This window comes from Gigantopelta aegis, chromosome 9 (assembly GCF_016097555.1).
Source record: "Gigantopelta aegis isolate Gae_Host chromosome 9, Gae_host_genome, whole genome shotgun sequence".
NCBI classification, from domain to species: domain Eukaryota; kingdom Metazoa; phylum Mollusca; class Gastropoda; order Neomphalida; family Peltospiridae; genus Gigantopelta; species Gigantopelta aegis.
The window spans coordinates 71,246,701-71,268,106 of NC_054707.1; the positions used below are offsets into that span (position 1 = coordinate 71,246,701).

A 21,406-nucleotide genomic window follows, 5' to 3' on the forward strand; every position below is an offset into this window, starting at 1 on the left:
ATCTGAAAAAAATTGCACATACAATTGCTGAATTATTCATATTTGCTTCGACTTGATTTGGATACAAGAAAAGATAACGAACCTGTTATCCATTAAATATTTAGCGTAACAATAGTGAAATAAGTCTAGGAGGATAACATTGTCCTACTCAGACTCTGAATCAGTTTATGAACTAGACGAGCTTTCTTAGCCGGCAACATCTACCCCAGTTACCTTCGATACTGTTTTGAATTGACACTACTTAAGGTACTTTGTTCTTAAACCGAAGATATATATATATAGTTTTAAAGAAAATCTGCATTAATCTTCACACCAGTAATATGTCAAAACAATATAGCATTTAAAACGTGTGTGATGGAAGCCGTAACATATAGGATGGTTATGGATCACCGTATATCTCTACACAAGATCGATTCCAGAAGGCGTTATGATAGTCGCGAGGGTATGCAGCTATATTTGTATTTTCCGTTATTAAGGGTGTATACTACCAAATCAAATCCCATAGATGACAATAGTAAGATACGTGGCTAAAACTCCTACATAAAGCGTATCAATCGATATATACACTATGGATATAAATACTACCACACCTCACACTTAAAGTAAATCGGAAAAAGTGTCATGCTATTTTTAGTAGGAACCCCGCACATGTTTCAAGCACAATGGTAGTCGGTACATTGACACTAGTTCAAATTAAAGTACAGGAATTTACTGACCAGATGTACCAACATTTTATCACAACATACACCGTCACATGTATCACAAATGGCAGGACTTCTAGTATTAACTGCTCTATCAAAAGTTAGGTGCACCTCGAACTTTAACCCAGCCGGATGTTATTTGGTTTAGTACTACCTTAAGGTGCGAACCAACAAGTGAGGAAAGTGGGATATCTGGTTTGACATACTTGAGCAAGTGGTACACTCGATAGCTTGCCCATTCAATATTGATGTTAGAAGTATCCTGGTTTGATTGAAAGGAAATGTTTTATTTAACGACGCACTCAACACATTTTATTTACGGTTATATGGCGTCGGACATATGGTTAAAGACCACACAGATATTGAGATGGGAAACCCGCTGTCGCCAGTTCATGGGCTACTCTTTTCGATTAGCAGCAAGGGATATTTATATGCACCATCCCACAGACAGGATAGCACATACCACGGCCTTTGATATACCAGTCGTGGTGCACTGACTGGAACAAGAAATAGCCCAATGGGCCCACCGACGGGGATCGATCCCAGACCGACCGTGCATCAAGCGAGTGCTGTACCACTGAGCTACGTCCCGCTTCTGGTTTGACTGAATGGCAAGTATTGCTTTCTGTTATCGCATGCATTTTTCTTATTTTCAAAAACGCACGTGCGTCTGAGAATTACCCGTTATTGAAAGGAGCCCTAATATGTTTATTAAAGACATTTTCCCTTTCCAACGTCACAGGTTTCATTCTATTGTAACTTTATTCAGATGTGTTACAGGTTTGTAGGTTAACCAAACTTAGTGTCCATTTTACGAGTTGAAACCAAGGTATGTGCCTTTAAGAAACGCTATTATGTTACTATCACAATGTCTTTATATGCTGACCAATGGTAATTTAGTAACATTAAAAGTCATAGTATTCTGAAATTATGTCAGGGTTTTACATTAACAGATGCTATTATTTTACCATCACAATGTCTTTATATGCTGACCAATGGTAATTTAGTAACATTAAAAGTCATAGTATTCTGAAATTATGTCAGGGTTTTACATTAACAGATGCTATTATTTTACCATCACAATGTCTTAAAAGTCATATATGCTGACCAATGGTAATTTAGTAACATTAAAAGTCATAGTATTCTGAAATTATGTCAGGGTTTTACATTAACAGATGCTATTATTTTACTATCACAATGTCTTTATATGCTGACCAATGGTAATTTAGTAACATTAAAAGTCATAGTATTCTGAAATTATGTCAGGGTTTTACATTAACAGATGCTATTATTTTACCATCACAATGTCTTGATATGCTGACCAATGGTAATTTTAAACATTAAAAGTCATAGTATTCTGAAATTATGTCAGGGTTTTACATTAACAGGTGCTATTATTTTACCATCACAATGTCTTTATATGCTGACCAATGGTAATTTAATAACATTAAAAGTCATAGTATTCTGAAATTATGTCAGGGTTTTACATTAACAGGTGCTATTATTTTTATATTATTTCAGGATCTTACGTTAAAGAACGGTGCCAGTGAAATATGTTATGCCATGTACTGCTATTCAAGCCAAACCTCTAAATGTTATCAGTATAACGCGGCTCGGGGCACGACGTGCGGTGACAAAAAGGTGAGAGTGAATTTGAGACGATATAATTAACAAAATTGATTAAACCTTTGTTTTACCACCGCCACATTATGCTGTATTACAAGGTGCTCTCTACTCACAGGAAGAAGGAAGGAAGGAAATGTTTTATTTAACCACGCATTAAACACATTTTATTTACGGTTATATGGCGTCGGACATATGGTTAAATACCACACAGATATTGAGAGAGGAAACCTGCTGTCGCCACTTCATGGGCTACCCTTTTCGATTAGAAGTAAGGGATATTTTATATGCACCATCCCACAGACAGGATAACACATACCACGGCCTTTAATACACCAGTCGTGGTGCACTGGCTGGAGCGAGAAATAGCCCAATGGGCCTACTCACAGGTAGCTATTTCATAAAATACTGACACTGCTTTACCAGAGATAGTGTATACATGTAACAGTGCAGGGACCTTTCTACTTATTAATTGAACTGTTTGGGCCACATGACCACGTCTACGGAGTAAATGAGTGGTCGTACTTAACACGGTGTTTTTGTTAGTAGTGTTACACTAATTTGAAACCTTTTTTTCTCTTCTATATTTCCAGTGGTGTATTGATGGTCTGTGTGTGTATTCTCCAGATGCACCCAGTATTGATGGTAAGCAGAAATATTATACTTACCTAAATCAACGATAACAGTAACTGAGGAAAATGTTTGTGTAATTTTTTAGGGTGAGAAAATTATTATTTTATACTTTTGAGAAACATCTTCTGCACTTTCACGTCTTTCTTCAAAATAGGAAGCGTGTAGTGGGATTTGGGGGTGGGGGCACAGGGGGTCCATGTCCCTCAATCAAACCTTTTTTTGTTTTACTGTATTAAATTTGATAAAATCATACATACATATATACATACACACATACATACATACATACATACATACATACATACGACTACATAGAGCATTTTATGGATGCCTCAATAGCTCAGAGCGCATCGTGGCTAGTCTTGCAATTTGCGGGCGATTCGGTGCCACAGGTCCGATACATACATACATACATATAGGTATTCAAACATCAATATATACTAGCCAGTGCCAGGTCTGTCCGCTGTTTCATGCACGTAAACGGGATCGACCGCGTAGATTGTAGGCCCAATGCATATGGTTGAATTAAAGAATGCATCGTGGTTAGTCTGCAATTTGCGGGAGATTCGATGCCACAGGTTCGAGTCCCAGCAATGGCATGGTACAATTTGTGAGGGCAGAACGGATTTAATTAACCCTATGCGCCAGTGCGTTAATATCTATGTATGTAACAGTCAACCTCAACATACATACAATATATACAGAGCCGTATCAAAAGTTTTCGCGATAGTCCAAAATGGCCGACGTAAACACGGGTCAGTATGTAAATTTTAAAAACAAAATTCGGCTAGTAGAATTAATAACCATACCTCAATATTTGGTTAAGTGTCCCTTGTTATGAATGCAAGCCATAATGCGACGCGGAAGTGAAACATATAAACTTTGAATGTATTCCACATTCAGATTTTCCCATATGTCAAGAACTGCAGCGAACAACTCTTCAGACGTTTTTATGGTTAGAGCCTTGTTTTGTAGTATTTTGTTCATTCTTAACCAAATAGTTTCTATTATGTTCAAGTCTGGTGACTGAGCAGGCCATGTCATACCACGAATATTATTTTCACGTTTATATGCATCGATTAATCGAGCTCTATGACAAGGTGCATTGTCATCCTGAAAACGATATGGTTTATCGATAAAACAGGCCAGAGATGATTGTCGAGTATTTCACGATACTTTTCAGCATTAATGTTTCCATTAACCATACATAAAGTTCCGACACCATGCCATGTAATGCAGCCCCAGATCATAATCGACACCCTTCGTTGACTTGGAACAGACATGCATTCGGGACGGTATGCTTCATGTGCAGCTCGCCAAACAAAAACACGGTGGTTTTTGCCAATTACTATCTGAGATTCATCACTAAATATCACTTGACTCCACTGGTTATTAACATCCCACCATCTCCTGTACAGGCACCACGACAGTCGCTTTTTTGTTTGTTCACTTCACGGATACTCATTTTTTTTTCGAATAACTCGCCTAAAAATGTTATTTTTGTGTAAAATTCTTTGAATTGTCACAGGATGAACTTTCACTCTCCTACCTTGATTAAAATCAGCAGTTATATCTCTAAGAACTTTCCCGCGATTTTTTTTTGACACTCCGAAGTAAACATAATTCTCCTCTAATTGTGATCTTTCGTGGTCGACCAGTTCTTTTGGCGTTCTCAACACTTGCGTTTATACAATATTTTTTCCACACTGATCGAATGGAGGACTCGGGCACCGTCAATAATTTGACAATTTCTGAATTGCTGTGGCCATGCGATTTTAAGTCAACAATCAGTTGTTTTTTCTCGGTTTTGAGATCTGTGGATTTGCGACCCATTTTACAAAACACCGTCTGCTTCAAGATCAAAATATAAATAGGGATTGTATCAAAAGGCTTGGTTTTACGTAACTTGGGAAAAACACGCATTTTGAGGAAGGTAGAAAGCGCTTCAGTGTTACTGACGTCATTTTCGCGAACACTTTTGATAGGGCGCTGTAGATATTCATACATCAATACATACATACATACATACATACATATATACATACATATTGTGGGTTGGTCCCCCCAATATAAAATCCTGGCTGTGCGAGTGGTGGGGATGTAATTGGTTTTTATTAGGAAAGAGTTCAACACTTCATCTTGGAATTGTTATTTATGTTTGTCCATAATGTTGAACTACCGTTCAATGAATCTTTCACTTGCAGAATCCTGTCCGTTTGGTGACGAGTCAGGTGTAGTGTTTGGAAATACTTGTGAAAATTATGTGACCAACACACCGAGGAAATGCTACCGAGAAGTCGTTAGGAGGCGATGCTGTACATCATGTGGTCGTTATTATACAGGAGTGCCAGGTAAAGCTGCTACAGAAAGCCATGATGGCGATAGCAAGCATGTTTATTGTTGTGTATTGAATAGTGAAATAAAACATATACCAGTCGTGGTGCACTGACTGGGACGAGAAATAGTCCAATGGGTCCACCGACGGGGATCGATCCCAGACCGACCGCGCATCGAGCGAGCGATTTACCACTGGGATACGCCCCGCCCCTTGAATACATCCAAGATGTTTCAAATAGTCGGAACCCGATGTATTATATCTTATAAATTTATTATATATATATATATATATATATATATATATATATATATATATATATATATATATTAATCGTTAAAGGGACACTTACGACTAACGTAAGGTTGCTTTGTGGAACGGCTGTAAAGTTTAAGGTACCAGCCGTAAAACTCACCTTAAGTCACTACAATTAACCTTTGCTACGATTCTTTCGTGGAACGGGGCCCTGACTAAGAACATGACGTCATTCGGGTGAACACATACTATAATGCATCGGATTGGTGAAAATTATAGAAGTATTGTTCCTTTGATGATAAAAACATGAAACTTGTCATGAAGTAAAAACATACCAAAATAATTATATTTAGATATAGGGACATTGGAGATTTGTCCTCTGGTTGCCATGGCGGCGATTTTGAAAAATGGCCGTCATGATCATGGTGGAACCTAATATAAGGCAGGTGTTTGAATTTAACTTATTTTTTGTTCTTTACACAATTGATTAAAATAAGTTATTGATGTGCCATTACAAATCATGTAAAGGTGCTGGTAGGTGAAAAATTCAGGGGCAAATTCAGAATATAAGTCAAACGAAATTATATTTATTAAGAAACTTAATCAACCTCTGTATGCCATTGCTAAACGAATTCAGTGGACATGGCCAGCAAATCATGATGAAGACAATTTTATTGTGCTCTTTGATGGTCTTCATATTGACATGACAGCCCTTAAGGTAGCTGGAGATTTTCTTGTATAGGCCGGAGTTGCCTCCTCCGGCACAACAGATGTTTTCGTAAAAGTCACCCATGTAACACGCACTCATAAAGCTCATCAAGTGACAGATTGTAGCCTGGACATACTGCTGCTAAAAGCATATATACAGCAGCAGAATTGTAACAGATGAGCACCTGATGTCAATCGAAGAGTGGTACAGTATCAGAGCTGAAGCACGTCCCCAGTTTCAGGTTTGGTTCATGGTTCGTCAGCTGACGATGCATATCCGAGCAATACGAGAAGCAGACTCCTTTTGTACACTGATGCCCTGATCCATATTGTCCCATTATTCTTTGCCTTAGATCACACACATTATTCCTGATGGATTTCAGACACTTACAGAACGCCACCCCCTTATATATTCTGAATTCTAGCAGGGGTATTCACAGTCAAGAAGACAGCACGTCCGTTCTCTGCTATTGCCATTAACCAGGCCCATGAACAAAATAACGCTGCTGTGAAAGGTGGTGGTGGAGCTATAGGCCTGACAGAGAATCCGAGAGCCCTTAGGTGCTGGATGGTATGTGGACCAGAGATGGCTCGAATTTGAGTCATCCATGGAGATGAGTCAGAAGACAACAAATTCGGTACATCATGAACAGAACAAACACACACAGAAATAATTTCTCCGAGATGTCAAGTCACTGTCAAATATAGAAGGGATGTGCAATCTATTTTGTGAAAGCAGCGATGATCTACTCAAAATTGACAGTCGATACATTGCACAACAAGACACTATTGATACTATGCGCAGTCTTCAGAAGTTGGAACAGGACCAGTTTGACATATTTATGAAAGAACGGCATATTTCAGTCCATCCCAGAACCAATCAAGAAGAACTTCTGGAGCTCTTCAAACGTCATTCAGTTCGAAATGAATCCAAAGTACAACAGCAAATGTCTTCCACGAAAAACGACTTATCTCTGTTATCCAGACTTTACATTGCTTGTCAGGTACGGGATGACAACCTTGATATTTTAGCACAAAAATCAAGCCTGGCCACGATCTCTGTCACACATGGGTAAACTAAGACTTTGCACTAAGTCCGACCTTGTGGACTAAGTAGAGGATCTTGTTACTTCAGATTTCAATTTTAGTAGACCTCCTCTTGAGGTAATTATCATTGATGGTGCAGCTGTAGTTAACATGTTGAAACCTGGGACAGCCAAGAATGCAAGTCAGGTCTTCCTCCCATATCTTGCATCATGTCTATAACAGGCTGTGATAATTGATGCCATCTGGGATCTTTACAACCTAACCAGTCTGAAATCAAGAACACGAAGCATGAGAGGAAAAGGCATATGGAGACAAGTGGAGACACTGGGTAAAATACCTGAAGATTGATGTTGATTCGTAAAGCTTCACGAAAACAAGACTGAACTGTTTTCATTCCAACCAAGCAGTTCTATTGGAAACGGAGTGTTAGATCATGAGCATACATCTTCAAAATATCCTATGCAAACAGCCAATAGATATCACCAGTACAGCTCCACGAGGAGGCAGACACACGGATATTGCGTCATGTAGCTGATGCTGTCAATGAAGGACACACTGATGTCTTGCTTCTGACCATAGCACTCTGGGAATCTTTTGATACTGCACAAAATGGTCGATACCTGGCTGCCTGGGAGATATCTCATGCCATTGATCCGGACAGATATTTCATTGCTCGTGTTCCATGCCTTTACCGGCTGTGACACGGTGTCTTCGTTCGGCGGTAGGGGCACGAAAACATGTTGGGTCATCTGGAAAGTAGCAAATGAAGTCACATCAGCGTTCTGTGCCTTAATAGCACTAAGCTCTACAGAGGACTGGTTTAAAACATTAGAACGCTTTGTTGTATTGTTGTATGACCACACTAGCATATTGACCATGTTAATGAGGCACGGAAAGAGCTTTTTACCCAAAAGGGAAGAGTACTCGATCAAATACCTCCTATAAAGGTAGCCTTTCTACAACATGTGAAAAGGGCACTGTAACGGGCATTACTGTTGGGGTCAGATGCTAGTTTTCGCACCAAAACTCCCACCACCAAATGGACGGGGATGGCATCAAGGTAACACGGGCAGATGCTAACCAAAGTGGACAACCTTGTCTGAGGCTACCAATGGATGCATCGAACTCCTTAGATGTGGTTGTAGAAAAGGTTGTTGAGGGCACTGTAAGTGTTTAACATGCGGTGAACAACGTGGCCATGAATTACTGCACAAGTATGCGGAGAACGAAAATAATGTTTATTAGCTTATATTCTGGGACTGCCCCTGACACTTGTATAAAACATCACCCTGAGATAATATACAATGCATTTGGCATATCTATAAATCAGTGTAATTAGTTATGACGAGAACACAAAATATGGTAAATTCAGACACCCGCATTGGGTCTTGTGGTAGCCATGACGGCCATTTTTCAAAATGGCCACCATGTCTCCTAGAGGACAAATCTGCAATGTTCTTATATCTAATTGTTTTCTCTAGGGCATGTCTTAACGCCATGCAAAGTTGCATGCTTTTATCATCAAAGGCACAATTCTGTCACATATCCGCTGCGCAACTACACATGTGAGATTTTGTATCACACAATGTTCAATAAAATATTTTTTTTATTGCATGGTCAGAATTGTTTTTATTACTATAGTAACATTAAATGGGTATGAAATAAAGTTGCTTCCATGTGTTACTTTGCTCTGGTATCACATTTATGAGTATATGGATGTGTCGTTTAGAGAGTGTCACTTTGTGAAAATCCATGCAATATTAAAACAATCCATGAAAGGAGTCAAATGTTATAAGCAGTTAAAAAAAAAAAAAAAAAATTGAACAAAATAAAAAATGGACTATATTAAAGGGAGGATCAACTCAAATATGAGCCTGATGTGTTAGAAAGATGCATACCCGGACGACCAACACATACTGACACTTTAAGAAATGAAAAACGTGTAATTTTAGAATTAATAAAAAAAAACCGTGATTATTTCTGCTAACCGAGGGCAGCCATTTTGTTTCGTTTTTTGTGACGCCCGGTAGTATAGCTTGGTCCGAAGTGACGTCAGCTCCGTCCAACGCCTCTATGCACAGTGTAAACAAACGCTCTAATTTACGACAAGGCGCTTCGCTTTCATCAACCTGACTTGTAAAACAACATAAATGACTTGATAGTATAATAAACTATTTAACTAAATATATTTCAATTTGCATCAATAGAACGAAATGGAGTTATAGTATTTTACTCTTTAAAAAAATCCAAAGAAAAAAAAGAGCATATTATTAGGCCTACGTTCGAGCAAAAACGACCACTCACGATACCCAAATGATAATTTTCTTTTCTTTGGGACTACGTAATTGGTCAGTTTTGTGATTTTAGATGGGAAAATATACTTAATCAAGGCTTTTACAGAATTACTTACAGTAATAAAACAGGACGGCTGATAATGTCCATTACGATTTGAGGGGTGTCCGCACGGTTATCACACAATACCCTGTGATCTTAATAAAAGAGGCACGTATTTTTAATGTGTCTAGACACAGTGTCTGGGGACCGTCTAAATATATACCTGCCAACCAGGAACCACAGGTACAGGCCACGGAAAGAAAAGACCAATTAACCAAGAAAACACTCCGATTATTATTTCTGTACGTGGGTTAATTTATGTACAAAACATAAGACAGTTATTTAAACACTTTGACAATGGTGGTTTATTTTGTATTGAAAAATAATATATACTTGGTGTTGGCTTACTGAGATGGATATTACTACAGAACATTGCGATGCATCTGCAAAAATCAGGTATGTTTTGTTTCTTCAGTTCGAAAACTAATTCCTGACGTGACACGTTAGGTATTACGTAACCACCAGCTCACCAGAGGGCGTATTCACTGGGATGGTACAAAATAGGTGTGCCCGTTATATATAATAGCCGTCACATTTAAGCGTTTTATTAATTAACTATACGATTATACTTGTTGATATTAAGCAATAATGTGTACCGTATTATATATCGTTGACTATACATACCAGGCCAAATGCCTTAATTGTCTTCTCCTTTAAGCAGCTACTACGAATAACCACACAAGAAATTGTGGTGTGGTGCCGTAATGGATTCAAGAGTAAAAGACAGTTAGAGCATGTAACTTGAATCAACTGTTAAACAAGTTGTAAATGACCTATTAATTATCGAATAATTCAATTCAAATTCAAAATAGTTTATTTGTTCTTGGCTTGACCACCCCGTAACAATGAGTGGTGCGTTATATATATATATATATATATATATATATATATATATATATATATATATATATATATATATATATAAAACACATAAAATATAACATATATATCAAAAATCAAATTATCAGTATCCGTGCATGTACATGTGGTCATTACTGATAGATATTTACTTCCTGCAGACAGACTAGCCAAACTACTAGTATTATGACGGCACGAAATTTACTGCCCCATAGGTTCAAAACAACAGTAAAAGTCAGTAAAATGTTACCAAGTGCTAGAAGGGTTTGTTTATTAACAAATTTAGCTATTTTCTAATATAGTTTAACTCAGTCTGTTTGCAAGGGGTTATTATTACAGAATACGTCTCGAGCTCTCAAAGCATCACAGACAAATGTACTTCATTTCCATTTATAAACATTACTTTTTGTATTCAGAAAAAATATCATTTTAAGTCTGTTAGGTTCACATCTATATTTTTTGGAAGATATTTGATTCTTAAATCATTAAGTTGGCTTAAATGATCTAAACAATTCATATCTATCACTACAGTTTATGTGTATTCATAATATTGACCATTATATATATATATCAGTCTTAATTTTAAAGTTGTTAAAAAAAGCTTTAACGTCACCTATTTCCTGAAACATTCAGATATAGCCAAATCCATTACGACATAACACATTTGCCATCTGACTTGCCCAATACAACAACACTTATAAAACATTATATATGTTTGGTTATATAATCTAGTAGAAGGCAGTTGTAACAGTTTCTGCATACGACATAAGATTAGGTTCATGTGAAGGCACAACTAAAACAAACCCCGTTTACATGCAAATGTATGCACCCTTTCAATTTCATTAACCTTAAAAATACCCCATACTTCAGATGTGTATGTTAGCATAGGTACAACGTGACAAAAGTTTGAAAAAACATTTGTGTGTCAAACGAACCCAGTTTGTATAATGATCTAATAATCTGAATAACTGCACCTTGTGCTTTTGTCACAGCATAATTGAAAGCAAAATGCTTACTTAAGTTTGTAGTGAAGTTCATACCAAGATATCTATAACTATTAACAACTTTAATTTCGAAATTTTCGTACTTTCATTTTTCTATAACTGTCAGGCACCCACTATTTTTAAAAACGACAATAGTTATCTTGTTCAACTTAAATGTCAAGTAAAGCCTGATGGAGTAAGTGACAATAGCATCAACTGCAAATAAAAGTAAAAATAACTCATTAAAGTTTGGCAAAATGTGAACCCCCAATTTACCCCAAATTCTGATCTCATGTACCAATTCATTTATAAAAAACAGAAAAAAGAAGAGGACTTGCTTTGCATACCTGTTTAACACCAGAAGGACAGTCAAAGAAATCTGAAAACATATTAGGGATGTATCTAACACAAGCCTTAACAGAGGAATACATAGCTTGTAACATATTTATTATATTACCATGCACTCTGTTATTTCTAAGAACATTCCACAATATATTTATATTAATGGAATCAAACGCTTTCTTAAAGTCAATAAAAGCTGCATACAATTTATTTCCTGATAATAATCGGTTTTGGATTAATCCATAGAGTGAAAATATGGTCAGTAGTGGAATAATAAACCCTGCTTGTTCTTCCAGAATGTTATGCATGCTCCTTGCCCAGTTCGTTAGGCGCTTATTTATATATATATATATATATATATATATATATATATATATATATATATATATATATATATATATATATATATATATATATATATATCATATAATATCTTACATTTTCAGTGCAATCAAAGTATGTGATATTTTTTAGATCACATACTTTAAGAATTTGATAACTTTGCAAATTAGATGTAAATTAGTCGAGGTCTCGGCACTAGGTTTATTGACATTTAAGCAAACGTACTTGGGTGACACTCCATGATTGACGTATGCATTCATAGTCATCAAATAAAAACATTTCAATGTAAGGACATCCAAAATGACGTCATTCGAGTTTGACGTCATTTCCATTCAAAAATACACCTCACCACATATTCTTACGTCATTTGAATATCTAGTAATGGCGGACTTGAATTAAAGTTGCCTGTACAGTTTACAAAAACACGTTGTATTAAGCTTGAGCTTATATGATAAAGAGATTATTACCCTCGTGTATTTCGGTATCGTCAATATCATATATTAGGAATAAAAATAATGTATTATGCTCGCCAGAGGCTCGCATAATAAATTTTTTATTCCTAATATATGATATTGACGATACCGAAAAACTCTCTGGTAATAACCTCTATATATATATATATATATATATATATATATATATATATATATATATATATATTGATTGCTTATCACAGATAATAATGAAATACCTTGATAATTACTTGGGCCATTTATATCCCCTTTAATTATCAAATAAACAAAATAAGAAGACATAAATTATTCACGCTCACAGTCCCAATATACTATGGTCACCCATGAACAGAATGATTCAGATGTGCTTTCTTAATTATCATAGATTGCTTATATGGAGACAGATACACGGGTTGCAAGGAACAATACTGCGATAGTGATTATGACAATAAAACGCGATATTCTGGTTGCTGTGGGACGTGTGCATTGACAACACCAACGACTACTACTACTGCTGCAACTACACAAGGTAATATGCACAGGAATATGGATCACGCTGGTTTGTATAAATAAAACAGTTTAAGATAAATCTTAACGAAACTAATGTTATTGAACACATTTATATTTGCACACAATACAGTTTTTAATGTTTTAGCTTAAAACAAAAGAGGTGCAGTAAACAAGGTCTTCTCCAATTAGACTAAAATTCTAAACGAAAAGGACGAACAGCCATAGACGTACGGGCTCCCATTTTTGGAGGAGGGGTGGGGGGTGGGGGCAGACTGGTTTTAGACCATATTAAACAAAAATGCCCGAATCTGGATAACAACATTTATTCATATTAGAATTACTGCCAAACAGCTATATAGGGTTACAAACGAATTACCACGCATTTTAACATGGATTACAGCTAATATTGCTGGTAGAATGATGGAAATACACGATGAAAAGGTATCAGATTAGAACATTTTGCCCAAATAGCTCTGTCGTCTTTGCCCGAGATTGAGGAATTACTCCAACACTAAGGGGAAAATGCCCTCCCCACCTGCCCCCTATCTCGTACGTTTATGCGCCGTACACAGTTTCCCCAGCTTGTCATAATATATGGCCCTTGTGGGTCACGCCTAACGTGATTATTATGTTCATTATTAGAATTTGGTTATTTACTTAAAGAGACAGCTGCCACCTTAACATCATCTAGCTCTAGTGTCCTCTAGCCCTCTCCTCTGTTTATATACAACATATAAACAGAGGGGACGGCTAGATGACACACGAGCTAAAAAAAATCCTGACTAATAGAACTCTTTTAATCACTCAAATTGAATATTAATTTTATTTTCTTGTCCCTCTGTATTCAGTGTTGCAAGACATTTTAATTTATGTAGTATCCCAAACTGGATTTCATCTCTCATTGCTGGCAATTATTTTGTACGTACGACACAATATATATTAGACAATACAATGAAGACTGAGCTACTGAAGACATTAGGACGGTCAGAAACACACTGAATATATCTATCTATATATGTATGTATTGATGTATGAATATCTATATATTGTATGTATGTCGAGGTTGACTGTTACATACATAGATATTAACGCACTGGCGCAGGGCATAATTAAATCCTTTCTGGCCTCAAAAATTGTCCCATGCCGTTGCTGGGACTCGAACCTGTGGCACCGAATCGCCCGCAAATTGCAAGACTAACCACGATATGCTCTGAGCTATCGAAACTTCCATACAATGAAGACTGAGCTACTGAAGACAGTAGGACGGTCAGAAACACACTGAATATATCTATATATGTATGTATGTATGTATGTATGTGTGTATGTATGTATGTATGTATGTATTTATTTATGTATGTATGTATGTATGTAGCTATGTATGTAGCTATCTATTTATCTATCTATCTATCTATCTATCTATCTATACTGATGCTATTTACAAGGACATGTAATTAATATGTAATTTTAGTGCTCTATTTGTCAGAATAATTATCTTAACAATAGCATCAAACTCAGGGCAGTCATTTTATAAAGCTTACATAATTGAACTCTGATCATGATAAGTTTAACGCATCGAGGGTGTATCATGTTACATTTCAGACACGTGTTCTGATCACGTGACAGTTACGTTCAATGGGAGATCGTGTTCAGAAGTTGTTCGAGAGTCAGCGTCCAACTGCTACTTGGACTCTGTCGTAACGTATTGCTGTGGTTCATGTGCACAAGTCTCCACTGGAACACCCGGTAAGTCACACGAATATACATTATCATCCCGCATCACTGTTTAACCAACAGCCATCAGCTGTTTAAATATTATGTTAATTGTATTATGTTACTTGTCTCGGTATCTCTCTCCCCTGTACGTCACCTGTACCAAACATCATCTGGGTGGTTAAAATATCAGTGACACGAACATTTAATACAGCCATTGAGCCTTGCCATCGGAGATACAGTTAGTAGTGTTTATTTTCAAAAATAATAATGATAATTAATAAATGAATAAATTAATTTTATCAAGGCAATACATGCATGTACTTTTATTCCGTCTGATATCACGTTTCTCTTGCTTCAGTTAATATTCTTTGGGGGAATTATTCTTTAGTTGATATGTCGGTTAATATACTTTTTTACTCACCCGTTTATGATAAAATGTGTGATAAAAAATTAAAGTCATATGACTAGCTGCTCCAAGGTGATGACCATGTCGCCACTGTCATACCATCCAATGAAAACCGTACAATACAAATCGATTATTCTATGACGTATAGGTTAACCTGAAACTGATTAGTCTGTGACATGTAAGTTAGCTACAAGCACACGGTTTAGTTGGAGAGATGTTTAAATTTGTTTCTTTAGGAAGTAGAATACCACATACGTTTCCGATACTATTTATCTTACAACTCCTTTAAAAAGGTATCCAACTCGTTTTTTCTCGTTAGATACGTTTTAAAACAACTCGTAAGATCAATGCAGGTTGGGTCAAGTCAGAGTATTTAACTAAGATAAATGCAGGTCAGGTCAGGTCTGAGTGTTTAACTAAGATAAATGCAGGTCAGGTCAGGTCAGAGTGTTTAACTAAGATAAATGCAGGTCAGGTCAGGTCTGAGTGTTTAACTAAGATAAATGCAGGTCAGGTCACAGTATTTAACTAAGATAAATGCAGGTCAGGTCAGGTCTGAGCGTTTAACTAAGATAAATGCAGGTCAGGTCCGAGTGTTTAACTAAGATAAATGAAGGTCAGGTCAGGTCCGAGTGTTTAAGATAAATGCAGGTCAGGTCAGGTCCGAGTGTTTAACTAAGATAAATGCAAGTCAGGTCAGAGTGTTTAACTAAATGCTGGTCAGGTCATTTCAGAGTGTTTAAGATAAATGCAGGTCAGGTCAGGTCAGAGTGTCTAACTAACATAAATGCAGGTCAGGTCAGAGTGTTTAACTAAATGCTGGTCAGGTCATTTCAGAGTGTTTAAGATAAATGCAGGTCAGGTCAGGTCAGAGTGTTTAACTAAGATAAATGCAGGTCAGGTCAGAGTGTTTAACTAAGATAAATGCAGGTCAGGTCAGGTCAGGTCAGAGTGTTTAACTAAAATAAATGCAGGCCAGGTCAGGTCAGAGTGTTTAACTAAGATAAATGCAGGTCAGGTTAGGTCTGAGTGTTTAAGATAAATGCAGGTCAGGTCAGGTCCGAGTGTTTAACTAAGATAAATGCAGGTCAGGTCAGAGTGTTTAACTAGATGCTGGTCAGGTCATTTCAGAGTGTTTAAGATAAATGCAGGTCAGGTCAGGTCAGAGTGTTTAACTAAGATAAATGCAGGTCAGGTTAGGTGTGAGTGTTTAACTAAGATAAATGCAGGTCAGGTCAGAGTGTTTAACTAAGAGAATTGCAGGTCATGTCAGGTCAGAGTGTTTAACTAAGATAAATGCAGGTCAGTTCAGGTCAGAGTGTTTAACTAAGATAAATGCAGGTCAGGTCAGGTCTGAGTGTTTAACTAACATAAATGCAGGTCAGGTCAGGTCAGAATGTTTAACTAAGATAAATACAGGTCAGGTCAGGTCAGAGTGTTTAATTAAGATAAATGCAGGTCAGGTCAGGTCAGCGTGTTTAATTAAGATAAATGCAGGTCAGGTCTGAGTGTTTAACTAAGATAAATGTAGGTCAGGTCAGATCAGAGTGTTTAACTAAGATAAATGGAGGTCAGATCAGGTCAGAGTGTTTAACTAAGATAAATGCAGGTCAGGTCTGAGTGTTTAACTAAGATAAATGCAGGTCATGTCAGTTCAGAGTGTTTAACTAAGATAAATGCAGGTCAGTTCAGAGTGTTTAACTAAGGTAAATGCAGGTCAGGTCTGAGTGTTTAACTAAGATAAATGCAGGTCAGGTCTGAGTGTTTAACTTAGATAAATGTCGGTCAGGCCAGTTCAGAGTGTTTAACTAAGATAAATGGAGGTCAGATCAGGTCAGAGTGTTTAACTAAGATAAATGCAGGTCAGGTCTGAGTGTTTAACTAAGATAAATGCAGGTCAGGTCAGGTCTGAGTGTTTAACTAAGATAAATGCAGGTCAGGTCAGATCAGAGTGTTTAACTAAGATAAATGCAGGTCAGGTCTGAGTGTTTAACTAAGATAAATGCAGGTCATGTCAGTTCAGAGTGTTTAACTAAGATAACTGCAGGTCAGGTCTAAGTGTTTAACTAAGATAAATGCAGGTCAGGTCTGAGTGTTTAACTAAGATAAATGCAGGTCAGGTCAGAGTGTTTAACTAAGATAAATGCAGGTCAGGTCAGGTCAGAGTGTTTAAGATAAATTCAGGTCAGGTCAGGTCAGGTCAGAGTGTTTAACTAAGATAAATGCAGGTCAGGTCAGGTCAGAGTGTTTAACTAAGGCAAATGCAGGTCAGGTCAGATCTGAGTGTTTAACTAAGATAAATGCAGGTCAGGTCTGAGTGTTTAACTAAGATAAATGTAGGTCAGGTCAATTCAGAGTGTTTAACTAAGATAAATGGAGGTCAGATCAGGTCAGAGTGTTTAACTAAGATAAATGCAGATCAGGTCAGAGTGTTTAACTAAGATAAATGCAGGTCAGGTCAGGTCAGAGTGTTTCACTAAGATAAATGCAGGTCAGGTCAGGTCAGAGTGTTTAACTAAGATACATGCAGGTCAGGTCTGAGTGTTTAACTAACATAAATGCAGGTCAGGTCAGGTCAGAGTGTTTAACTAAGATAAATGCAGGTCAGGTCAGTTCAGAGTGTTTAACTAAGATAAATGCAGGTCAGATCAGGTGAGAGTGTTTAACTAAGATAAATGCAGGTCAGGTCTGAGTGTTTAACTAAGATAAATGCAGGTCAGGTCAGGTCAGAGTGTTTAACTAAGATAAATGCAGGTCAGGTCTGAGTGTTTAACTAAGATAAATGCAGGTCAGGTCAGAGTGTTTAACTAAGATAAATGCAGGTCAGGTCAGGTCTGAATGTTATAATTAAGATAAATGCAGGTCAGGTCAGGTCAGGTCAGGTCAGATCAGAGTGTTTAACTAAGATAAATGCAGGTCAGGTCAGGTCTGAATGTTTAACTAAGATAAATGCAGGTCAGGTCAGGTCAGGTCAGGTCAGAGTGTTTAACTAAGATAAATGCAGGTCAGGTCAGATCAGAGTGTTTAAGTAAGATAAATGTAGGTCAGGTCTGAGTGTTTAACTAAGATAAATGCAGGTCAGGTCAGGTCAGAGTGTTTAACTAAGATAAATGCAGGTCAGGTCAGGTCAGAGTGTTTAACTAAGATAAATGTAGGTCAGGTCAGTTCAGAGTGTTTAACTAAGATAAATGCAGGTCAGATCAGGTCAGAGTGTTTAACTAAGATAAATGCAGGTCAGGTCTGAGTGTTTAACTAAGATAAATGCAGGTCAGGTCAGGTCAGAGTGTTTAACTAAGATAAATGCAGGTCAGGTCAGGTCAGAGTGTTTAACTAAAATAAATATCGTCCTAAAAGGTGTAGCATTACATATTTTGAATAAAATAGACATCCTAAATTAATTGTCAATTTTGGCAGTAATTCGTGAATTAATAAGACCACCTAATATTAAATTGTTATTTCAATTATAAAATATTTTACAAAAAATTCCAAAATTCCAAAATATATCTCTATTAGATGGTGAAGATTAACCCCGAAAATCATAGTACCAAGTTTCAGAACCTTTTGATCAAAACTCAGGGATAAAATACTTTTAAATATTCAATGATGCATATCATCACAACTATATTTATTCCAATAAGCTCTGTATTGTGCAATAAAACCGTCATCTGCAATCAAGACGGTGTCTCTGCACAATGCAGTCAAAAGGGCATTTGGCGAAATAGAAGGAAATGTTTTATTTAACGACGCACTCAACACATTTTATTTACGGGTATATGGCGTCGGACATATGGTTAAGGACCACACAGATATTGAGAATGGAAACCCGCTGTCGCCACTTCATGGGCTACTCTTTTCGATTAGCAGCAAGGCATCTTTTATATGCACCATCGCACAGACAGGATAGTACATACCACGGCCTTTGTTACACCAGTTATGGAGCACTGGCAGGAACAAGAAATAGGTCAATGGGCACACAGATGGGAATCGATCCTAGATCGATCGCGCATCAGTCGAGCGCCCCATAAATAGGACTGCCTTTCCCAGACTAGTTTACGTAAATCAAACGTAGCACAAGACAGAGTTCATTGTAACAAATGCATCTGTAATGGCATGCACTCATGAATCACTGTAAAAACAGTGCTGATATCAGGTGTTCGCAAAAGGTGAGCATATCCTGTCCTACAGGTGACACCCGTCAAAAAATAAATGTGCAAGAAGTTTCAACAAAGAGTTGAAAAAATATGCACACGTTACAAGAATGAAATAGCATCAGCCACTATGTTTTTTCAGTGATGCATCTATCGTATTTAGTAGATATAGCCTCCACATGTCTACCAAAAAGCCCGTTTTAAATGCTTTCAGAATTCCGAGGACATGATAACAACCTCTCAGCTAGAACGATAAGGTATCTTAGAAGTAGTAATATGTATTTAACGACATATATATACTAGTAGATCAGCAATACCACTTCACTGATTAATTCACATTTCCTTATTTTCTTAATTTGTTTGTTTCTTTTTTTAAACACACCTTATAATAATAGTCGTCACTAGTTACATTTTCTGTATTTAATTATTATTTCCAGACGTAGTTATACCACGATTAAATATCACTGATAAAATATAAAGCTTTTTTTAAAAGCTGCCGCGCATTTATTCATATAGCATATAACTGACCTATGTTCATATTCATTCACAGATTGCCAATATGGTGACAGAGATCCGAATGTCTGCGACGGTGTGACTCCAGATCGACTTGTTTGTCAGACGATGGATCGAATATGCTGCCGTTCTTGTAGATTTAATTCTGGGACTTCCAGTCTACATGCTAATCATATTATGTTATTTTCACTGTTAGTAGTTTTTGTAGTTCATAAAACTTCTGACTGAAAATAAGCATGCATCAATCCTTTTTTGTGTAGCAGTATACAATTTTCTCCCCTGTCGCTCGCGAAAAGAGTTGGCTCTTTTTTGCTAAGATTCCTGTTTGTAGGCTTGTTATTAGCAATATGAAATAATTCCGTAAGCTTAGTGATAGCAAATTTCATCATTTACTATTGACGTGACTTTTTGTCCTCACCAGAAGTGCAGTCTGTTTGATTATAATGAGTGGAGGTTCGATATGCATGCACCGGGTAGAATGGGAAACAAGTACAATAATTCGTGTAACCCAAAGAGATCTGTGACCTGTAATAAATCTAAATTATTTGGTTTTTGTTTTAGTTAGTTTTAGGTTTTTATAATTTAATGTGTTCATTGTGTAGAATAAAGCTGCATGTAAATGCTTACCTGTTGTCGTTTCCGTTTGTTGTTCCTTTATTTGTTTTTTCCTTGTAGCTCGGGGTCTAATCCAGTAGATAGCAACAGCTAATACCACAGAAATGAAACAGCACTAACATAACGCATATATATCAACAGCTACTACCACAGAAATGAAACGGCACTAACATAACGCATATATATCAACAGCTACTAACATAAACGCATATATATAACAACAGCTACTACCACAGAAATGAAACGGCACTAACATAACGCATATATAACAACAGCTAATACCACAGAAATGAAACGGCACTAACATAACGCACATATAACAACAGCTAATACCACAGAAATGAAACAGCACTAACATAACGCACATATAACAACAGCTAATACCACAGAAATGAAACAGCACTGACATAACGCATATATATCAACAGCTAATACCATAGAAATGAAACAGCACTGACATAACGCATATATAACAACACCCCATATCACCTATTCAGTATTAAAAAAAAAACATATTTATTAATATTTAAATACTTAAATAAACAAAGATGGTAGACTGTCGTCTTATTTGCCAGTGGCCTATTATTGTCCTGTGCGTTTTTGGCACCACATCACCATCTGTCGTGTCGTTACATCTTGTGGCTTCAATATAGCCCGGTTTAGGAAAGAGTTCTTCATTAAACATAGTAATACAAAATTCTTATATGTATTTTAAAATATTTCTTTTTAGGCTGACCTCTATAGTATTTAAATGGCCCATTAGTTTGAAGCTACATATAACATTTAGTACTAAACGATAACATCTGTACAAACATAAAAGCAACAAGA

The 21,406-nt window shown here is 36.8% G+C and overlaps 1 protein-coding gene across 1 annotated transcript in view; it reads left to right on the forward strand.

The window, feature by feature from the left end:
* The window catches only part of LOC121382281 (A disintegrin and metalloproteinase with thrombospondin motifs 6-like), a 56,382-nt gene extending 35,793 nt beyond the window's left edge, over nucleotides 1-20,589 (forward strand). The window contains exons 13-18 of the mRNA XM_041511851.1: nucleotides 2,223-2,342; nucleotides 2,918-2,969; nucleotides 5,162-5,308; nucleotides 13,059-13,202; nucleotides 14,783-14,926; nucleotides 20,001-20,589. Of these exons, the coding sequence (XP_041367785.1) occupies nucleotides 2,223-2,342; nucleotides 2,918-2,969; nucleotides 5,162-5,308; nucleotides 13,059-13,202; nucleotides 14,783-14,926; nucleotides 20,001-20,191 (798 nt within the window). The 3' untranslated portion in view covers nucleotides 20,192-20,589. The remainder of the gene's footprint in view (nucleotides 1-2,222; nucleotides 2,343-2,917; nucleotides 2,970-5,161; nucleotides 5,309-13,058; nucleotides 13,203-14,782; nucleotides 14,927-20,000) is intronic.
* The last annotated feature ends 817 nt before the right edge of the window (nucleotides 20,590-21,406 follow it).